The following is a 9,282-nucleotide window of genomic DNA, read 5'->3' on the forward strand; positions in this document are numbered from 1 at the left end:
AACACATACAAATATATTTTTGACTTATTTTTGGTAAAATATGTTTTCCAAATATTACTTTTGCACTCAAACATTCCTTTACAAGTATTACTCTTGGTTTAACAAAAGTTTTTTTAAACTGATTTTAATAAATTTACTATTAAGTTTACATAAAATAAAACTCTTCTTTGATAAAAAGATTATTAAATAAATACTTAACTATATTTTTCATACTTATTTAAAGTTTCATTTTGTTTTTATTTGCTTAATCAAACATTTTATCTCTTCTTTAAGCGTGGTTCATTTATCAACATTAATGGTCTGTTTGATGGTATCAAAAGTAGATGGAAGGACTGTTAAACGTGTTAAACACGGGTGTTAATTTTTTTAAACAAGGACAAGACTAGGGTATGGTAAGTTTGATTTTTTTTTATCATTATAAAATTAAGATTAATATTTGTAATAACACTAAACTTTTTATAGTTAAAAACAGTAATTTGATAAAAAAAAAAGTAAATAAAGAACCTGTTTTTGAATGAGAGAAAAAATAAATAAAAAGGAAATTAAAATAAATATAAGAAGAAATATAAGTTAACTTGAAAAGATTTAAAAATTGTACCTTACTGCCAGACCACCCGTGCACCTCTTTTGTCGTCAAGTGATCTCATTTTCCACCAAAAAGCTTCCACACTTTCCACACACTCTCATCTCTTTACTGCTTTTCTAAGAGTTACATTATTTATGAATATTTTTCATATATATTTTAATTTTTTTCACCATTTAATCACTTTATCAAATGTGTATCTCTGTGTGTGTATGTATATTATATTTTTATTTTCTTTTCTTGTATCATAGTACAAATCTTTGCATGAAAAAAAATATGTAATAGTATAATGATTTCACGTTTTGGAATCACAAGTCGCTTTTGCGTGCACTTTACTTCTTTATGGTTTTGGCGCTCTCTCTCTTTCTAATATTGATTGCTCGATTTCAAAATAGAATAAAAGCAACAACATTATAAAATCATGGTTTAGTAATATTTTTGTATGATATGGTTTATGCTGGCTTAAAGTATTAGCAGGGGCTGCTCGGTGCTAACTTTACAAAGCTGCAATTGCAATTTTCTCTGTACCATTGGCCGAATTGCTTTTCAATTTCACGAATTCAGGTTCTTTTCCTTGTAATAACTGTTCATTGCAAATTCTGCTCTTGTTTGTTATCTGTATATACGTTTTGCCTTCTAAGATTACTTGCTTGCTGTGCTTATGTATGTTAATGGGAATTCTGTATTTCCCCCTCTTCTATGTTTTCAGTTTCATTCATCACTGGGAAACTAACCTGTTAGATGTGAAACACTTATTTGTAATTTTTTTTTTCATTTTTTGTTATTAATTGTCATGTTTCACAGCTTATGGAGGATATGGGGGGTCTATGATTGGCTGACGACTTGATAATCTGAATTATGCACTTGTTATTTGTAATTACGATGTGATGAAATGAAAACCATGTTTAATGTAACTGAGCTTTTATGGAGTTAATTTCTGTGTTTTGTCCCACTTTTTAGTTGGCAAGTTTGAATTTTTTATTCTAAAAGAATCTAATTTTTCGGTGGTCGCGTGGTTTTGCAAAGTTATAAACTTAAAACATGTTTTTCGTCCTGGGTGAGATTAATGAGTAGATGGATACGAGAATGATAAATCCTTGGAACTGAAGGTACTATGGGCAGCCTATTCAGCAGTATTGAATGATTGCCGTTAAAGCCTAACCACATAATTGCTGGTCTTGGTGCCCTTGAACAATTAAAGCAAGTAAATAACTAAACCAGAACTGATTGGTCACTATGGTGCTCTTTATTACACAGCTCTTGTATTGTATGACAGCTTTTTATGTTTCTTATACAACTATAATTTGGAAATGATTAGTCCCTTGACGAGAAAGGCTCTTGTCTGCAGAAAGTGGTAAATACTTACCTGATTTTAGCCGTGTTGCATTTCTATGTCCAGATTTCAGATCTTGTTCTGTAAGAATCTGGTAGAGTTGTCAGTTATCACCGCAGAATTTTTTCTTGTGGATGTCTTGTTCTCAATCTGTTCATCATTTGTTATTGGAAATAGTTCAGCATATTCATAGTGGCAATGATTTATGTTACATTATGGGTGTGTCTGTTATTATTTATTATGATAAGTTTAGTGTTGCTATTTGCTATCATTTCCAGGAATTTCACTCTATCACTGATAGTGGGTGATAAAGTGATTTCAATTCAAATGGAGCAGTATGAAATTCTAGAACAAATTGGCAAGGGTGCATTTGGTTCTGCTCTGCTTGTGAGGCATAGGCACGAAAAGAAAATGTGAGTATCACCCAATATCTTGTTGAAATGTGTTTTAAGATATTATATATCCTTTTGCAGGTTAATTTGTTAAGTATTTATTTGTGAATTTATCGTTGTTGCTAATATCGACATCCTGTTATATCATATATATGGTTACTTTTTTTGAGTTGTTACATTTATATTTTAGGTATGTTCTTAAAAAGATTCGTCTTGCTCGTCAAACTGACAGAACCCGTAGATCTGCCCATCAGGAGGTAACCCATTCTTAGCGTTGGATTTATTGAATGATTGTCATTTTTCTGGAAGGGATTAGCGAAGGCCAGACGTTTTCGTGTAGAAAATGAAATATTCATTCCTGTATATTTTCTATTGTTGTGCTAGTTTTTGCACCTTGAAATTTGAAGTTGATCTCTAAGCCTAGGTTTTTCATTAATTGAATTATGAGATGCTTTATTGGTTGTCATGCAGATGGAGCTTATATCTAAAGTTCGAAATCCATTTATTGTGGAGTATAAAGATTCGTGGGTCGAAAAGGTTAGCATTATTTTCAAGCAGAGTTTTCTAACTCTGTTGATTTTCATGTTTGTGTGTGCCCGTGTATTTTTTATCGACTAAGGTTGTCAAGAATCCTTTTTCCTTTAAATGTTTTGCCAAAAGTAAACCTTATTTTGGGTTCTTCAAATTTAGTATTTTGGTCTTTACTTATTTGTTTACAGACGTGTTATTTTTTTATTTTTTTTTATCATAGTAACAGAAATCTTGATAGAAGAACCTGTATTGTACTCCAATTTATTGGTTTATAAATTTGATTGATTTCAGATACTGAATTTAGCCAAGTTGGTACCTTTACTTGCAGGGTTGTTTTGTATGTATCATCATTGGCTATTGTGAAGGAGGGGATATGTAAGTTATAATTTACTCTGTATTTAAATATTTGAGTTAGAGCATTTGTTAACACATTGTCTTTTACTAGCCAAATTATGTAATCTTTTAATAGTTTGGCTCTGTTGAACAGGGCTGAAGCTATAAAAAAGGCTAAGGGTGTCAACTTTTCTGAAGAGGTTGATCACTTTCACAAAAACTCCATTCGCAACCGAGCCTTTCCAATTTCCAACTCCAAGATCTTTTGAACTATATAAAATAATTGTTATAGGTCAACCTTGTGCATGCAGAAACTTTGCAAGTGGCTTGTTCAATTGCTGATGGCTCTTGATTACTTGCATGGAAATCATATCCTTCATCGTGACGTCAAGGTAACGGACAGGACTTCTTTAAGCTAAGCAACAGTTGATGTTATGTAGCTAATATCTCAGAGAACTTTGAGGAACAGCCTTATGCTGATGTGTGATTTTCATCTGTTTCAGTGTTCAAATATATTCTTGACAAAAGATCGAGATATACGTCTAGGTAAATAGCCTTACTCATTTTATCCTCACACTGCTCTTTTGGTTTCATCTCTAAGTTGGGATTTTGGTGTGTTGTATACTATCCGCATGCAAAAAATTGTGGATGCAGGGGACTTTGGTCTTGCTAAAATGTTGACATCTGATGATCTTGCTTCCTCGGTGAGTGATATTGGCAAACTATTTTTTTGTAAACTGTTTCGACATTTTTTGTCTGAATTAATTTCTGTCTGTTCTTGCTCTAAACTTAGGTCGTTGGGACACCAAGTTATATGTGCCCAGAGCTTCTTGCTGACATACCCTATGGCTCTAAGTCAGATATCTGGTCTTTGGGTAGGATAGATTGAATTTGTACTCCTATTGCCATATCTTGATTATTCTTTGTTGATCCCTCTTTTACCGTACCTTTTAACCACATTTGTCATTTGTTTTGATTGACAAAATAATCAAATGTATATATTATATTAACATTTGACAGGATGCTGTATCTATGAAATGGCTGCTCACAAGCCAGCTTTTAAAGCACTTGTAAGTTACGATCCAAAGCATTTGTATCCATTTTTCTCATGAAATGTTATTTACAAAACTTGTTAATCTTGTGTAGGAGAATGTACGTGGAATACAATAATTCGGTTAAAGTAAAATTATGCTGTTGGATAATAAGCGTATCTGACTTTCAATATTCCACATTTCTAAAGTGACTATCCTAATCTTTGTTGAGTCTAATAATCTTTTGTATTCAATTCTTTAATGAAATGCCAGGAACTTTGTAGTCTTAAGAAGGAAATTTTTATAAGGGTGCAAAAATTTGTTTAAAACACTTGAAACTATGTTGTTCGATTTTAAGCTTTCGTGTTCGTGTTTAAGACTTAAATTGTATCATTTTGGAATGCTTCTCATCCATTTATGATGTCATACTAACCCATTATTTCACATTTCCATATATCTCAACATTAAATCATCGACTGTACCCTTTTAATTTTTTTGTGTGTGTTGTCTTCATTTGAGCAGGACATACAATCATTGATTAACAAAATAAACAAGTGTATAGTAGCTCCCCTGCCAACTATGTATACTGCTGCTTTGTGAGTCCTCTGTTTCGTGAGAATCTTTGACTTGTCTGTTTTTAGCCGCTTTATCTAACTGATAAATATATGAAATTTAACTCTTAACGTTGTAGAGTTATACATGTTAATTGTTAAGTGTCACATCATTTAAAATTTTACACCGTTTTTCAACATACTTGATTTACACAAGGGCAAAACATTCTGGTAGAAGTACAAGGATGACGTATAATTCAGTCATAAGAATTGGTTTACCATTTTACATTTTGCAATGGTAACGTAACAGTGAACAATCCTATTCTGTGTATATGCCCTATCCGGTATATATTATATCTCATTCATTCTCCTCATCATTATTCCCCCTTTAAGTGACGAACCTCCTTCAGTGACTTGATTTGTGTCACTTGTTTGACATACATATTTATTCTTTCAGTCGAGGGCTCGTCAAAAGTATGCTGCGGAAAAATCCAGAGCTGAGGCCAACTGTAAGTTTTATCTTTTGGGAATTTGATTACCTTTATTAAGGCGTTGGGAATTGAGTCTAAGTCCCACATTGGATAAAAATGAAAAAGTAAAATACTATATAAAGATGAAAGACTTATTAATCCATTGTCTTGTTTTGGATAAAGAGTGGTGACAATCTCTTATACAGTCAGACAAATGTAGATTTGTATTTGTGCTCTTATTTTCTTTCTTATAAATAATTTTAAATTTTAATTTTCCACCTTATGCGTTGTTAGGCAGAGCAATTCTTCTAGATTATTTGACTTTATTTCCTCAGCCTTCATTTCTGGGGCCCAATTCTTAAGACATTTCTATTCAAGTTCATAGATGCTGCAATGAGCTATTTCTTGTTGTTTGGGTCACTTAAGAGTTGGGTATCGAAAATTGTGTAAAGGGAAAAGCATATATATACAGAATTCTAGTTTTACACTTCTACTTGACATACTTGTTTGATTATGCAAGAGAAATTCAGAGTCAAGTACAATAGAAAATATATAGATTGGGGTCAAGGTGGGCAATGTGAAGAGAGATCTAGAGCATTAATCTGTAGAGATATACAGAAAGGGAGAGATTGAGAGATTTAAATTTTAAAATAATACATAAACCTTTACATGATTGGAGTAAAACTATAGAAAGCTTAGGAAATTTGGATAAAATGGTAACTTGTACATTATTTTCATATAAAAATGTCAAAACTTAAAATGTTAGGGTACCACGTTCATCACTTTTTAAGGAGATATGTATGCAGTTAGCAAGGCAGAAGAAACTTCTGAGCATGCATAATATACAAAATACTATACAAATAAGTATTTAAGCAAAAGCATTTGGCATGTACATCAACATGCACGTCAAAAGCCAGAAAACTAGTTAGAGGATTATTTGTTTAGACCTTTAACCTATGCTTTTCGTTTCGATTTTCACCATACTTTTGGGTGCAGTAAAATTATTAATCATACTTTTCCTTTGATGTCTTCATCTATTCTTGTTCTGATCATATATAATATATGGTTTTAATTTGTTATTACCCTTGTAGTCATCATCGTTAGTTTAAGTTTCACTTCGATCTTATGAAGCAACCTTGAAAGTTGTTGTAAGTTTTCAGTAAATGAGCGCCCACAATAACATTCATGAGAGATATTACTAAATTTCCAAATTTTGATTTCATATTTTTTTTTTTTCATCCATGATATAACTAGTGTAGGAAAAATTTGTATGGCATTGGCTCTTTGCTAACTTTATTTTGGTAGACTTCTTCAAAACAAATTAACCACAGATTGTTTTGACAGGCTTCAGAATTACTAAATCATCCGCATCTTCAGCCTTACATTGAAAAGATTCACCTTAAATTAAATAGCCCCAGAAGAAGTACTTTTCCTTTCCAATGGCCGGAGCCAAATTATGTAAGGAGAACTCGGTTCGTGGAGCCAGAATCTGTTTCTACTCTTTCTGACCAAGATAAATGCTTGTCATTTAGCAAGGACAGGGAACTGAATCCTAGCATTTCTGGAACTGAACAAGTTTCTCAGTGTTCTACTCAAAGAGCACATGGATTATCCACTTGTTCAGAAGAGAAAATCTATGAACTATCCGTGGGTTGTGTAGGTAACAAATACAATCCTGATACGAAGTTCTCAACAGTTGAAAGAACACCAAGATTGAGGGCAGTTACAGCTTCTGCCACTGCCAAAAGGCAAACAATTGCACCATCAAAGACAACCTATACTGGTCCAGACCGAGATTCAGTAAGTACATCCTCGGCATGACCCATTATTTCCATTTCTCTTGATGTCCATTGGGAAAAAAATGAATTCGTGCTAAATTATTTGAATTAATTTCTCTTTTATTCCCAATGGTGTGAGTGAAGAATTAGGCAGTTTGCTCATTCTACATGCATAAGTGAGCATGTCCACGTCCTATATAGCAAAAGATAAGATGACATTTTTGCACTATTATGAAATCACAAATTCCGGTGTGTTAAGTCTGCTGGTGTTACAATAACTATTTAAAAGTTATATCACCAATGACTTTTAATTAGTTGACAATATAATTGTTTGTAGTGGTAGAATATAGAAATTAAACTAAACATTCTCTTATTTTGTAAAAGTTTTCTTATAAAACTGATAATAATAAATGATTGTCACAAAATAAGCCGAGCGAAGAGTGCACAAAGCCTAACTGGTGATGTAGTTAGCAACGTTTGATTTGGTGAAGAGTTCACTTGTTCCCATGGAATCCCGGCTATATACTTAAGTTTCTACTTTTGATTTCAGCTTCCAGCATCTAAGGGACCATCTGGAAGGTTTTCCTCACCAACAAGAGCCAGGGCGACGACAAACTTGTACACCAATTTCTGTGTCCTTGGAAGTGTGGACTCTCCTAATGTCTCTGTTAATGCACCACGAATCGACAAGATGGCTGAATACCCAATGGCTTACAGTGAGGATCCTTTTTTCCCTGTTCGTGGACCATCATCAACTTCAGCTCGCTGCTCTTCAAGCTCAACACGGAGTACTGCTGATTGCTCCATCACAATGGTCAAGTGTACAATTCAGGAGGACAAAGTTACTGTCCCCAACATTATCAGTGATGCTTGCCCCAGTCCAAAGGCAACTCAATGCCCTTCCGAGCATGTAAAAGCTTGTGTTTCTATTCGCTCCTCTGCTGAGGTGGATCAGCGCAGGTTTGACACGTCATCATACCAGCAACGTGCAGAGGCTTTGGAGGGTTTGCTGGAGTTCAGTGCCAGACTCCTTCAACAACAAAGGTTTGATGAGCTTGGGGTGTTGCTGAAGCCGTTCGGGCCTGAGAAGGTTTCTCCTAGAGAAACAGCAATTTGGTTGACCAAGAGCTTTAAGGAAACTGTGGTCTAAGGTTTTCTTTTCATGCACGTTCTGATCATTGCTAACGGACAGTGTACATAATGTTGTGTATGTTGACGGTAGAATAATGAAGAGTGGCTTTTATTGTTGGCATTAGCATTTTCCTTGAGATAGGGACTAGTGCACAACAGGCATGCATCATATAGAATAATACTCACATTAACTCTCATTTATAAAGTTTTCTGAAGATTATAAACGTTGAACTATGGCCTATCATTTAGAAAGACAACTTGAAAAAACGAGACTAGTGTATAACAGCAACCCACACAGGGATAACTAGGGATGGCAAAAAAACCCGTACCTGCGGGTATTCATGGATAAAATCTGTTACGAGTATTTAGTACCCGTGGGTAGCAGGTATTTTAATACCTGCTTGTTAACGGGTCGGGTTCGAGTATCACACTATCGTATCCGTGGGTATCAAAAAATTACAATTTTATCCTTTAATTATTTATTAGACTTTCTTTTCTGTTGAATCTGCTTTTTAAAATTGGACCAAGCCCAAATCTCTTTTTAGGGTTTTTTCAAATCAGAATAAAATCTTTTTTAGGGTTTCTTCTTCAAATTAGAACTAGGTTCTGCCGCCTTCTACCGTTCCAAACGAACCTAGATGCAAAGTATCAGGAGAACGTATGGGAGGAGATCTCATCCTCGATGAGGAAGCTTATATATAACTGAAACGCGAAAAGGTGCAAAGAAAAGAAAAGTGGGAGAACATCAACAAGTAAGAAAGTGAACGAAAGCAACAAGCGGAGGAAGATTCGAAATTGTACCCTTATTTCCACTTTGACGCGCTGTACAAGGAGAAGAGCAGGGTAATGGCAACGACGGTGAAGCCGGAAAACATGGTGGCACCGCTAATGGTGCGGCCAGAGCTGTTGCGGCATCGATAAAAGAAGGTGGTGGTGGTGGTAGGTTATAGAGAGTGCAGAGGTTATTGGAGGAGGTGGTGGCTAGGCTGCTCCCTTTCTTTGAGAATAAGAAACCTAGTGGTTTCTGATCTAAAAGAGACTAAATGGGCCAGCCCGACAGTTTTTTTATTACCTGTTTATTATTTTTATTATTTTTTATTTTTTTTTCTGGAGTTTGGATAACGGGTATCCAACGGGAACCCGCAGGTT

General features: G+C 34.4%; 1 protein-coding gene across 2 annotated transcripts; it reads left to right on the forward strand.

Annotated features, from left to right (window-relative positions):
* The first annotated feature begins 934 nt into the window (after window positions 1-934).
* On the forward strand, window positions 935-8,941 carry LOC106757986 (serine/threonine-protein kinase Nek4). Of its 2 annotated transcripts, XM_014640860.2 has the most exons (16): window positions 935-1,147; window positions 2,195-2,329; window positions 2,499-2,565; window positions 2,780-2,845; window positions 3,168-3,214; window positions 3,327-3,372; window positions 3,484-3,564; window positions 3,676-3,718; window positions 3,827-3,876; window positions 3,966-4,047; window positions 4,193-4,242; window positions 4,319-4,324; window positions 4,726-4,799; window positions 5,212-5,263; window positions 6,569-7,024; window positions 7,553-8,941. In XM_014640860.2, exons 2-16 carry the CDS (start codon window positions 2,244-2,246, stop codon window positions 8,150-8,152), a joined length of 1,806 nt encoding a protein of 601 aa, XP_014496346.1. In that variant the 5' UTR covers window positions 935-1,147; window positions 2,195-2,243; the 3' UTR covers window positions 8,153-8,941. The 2 variants fall into 2 exon arrangements, with proteins under 2 accessions (XP_014496346.1, XP_014496348.1); XM_014640862.2 differs by lacking the exon at window positions 4,319-4,324 and having other exon boundaries at window positions 936-1,147.
* Window positions 8,942-9,282: the final 341 nt, after the last annotated feature.

Source organism: Vigna radiata, chromosome 3 (genome assembly GCF_000741045.1).
Source record: "Vigna radiata var. radiata cultivar VC1973A chromosome 3, Vradiata_ver6, whole genome shotgun sequence".
Lineage (NCBI taxonomy): Eukaryota > Viridiplantae > Streptophyta > Magnoliopsida > Fabales > Fabaceae > Vigna > Vigna radiata.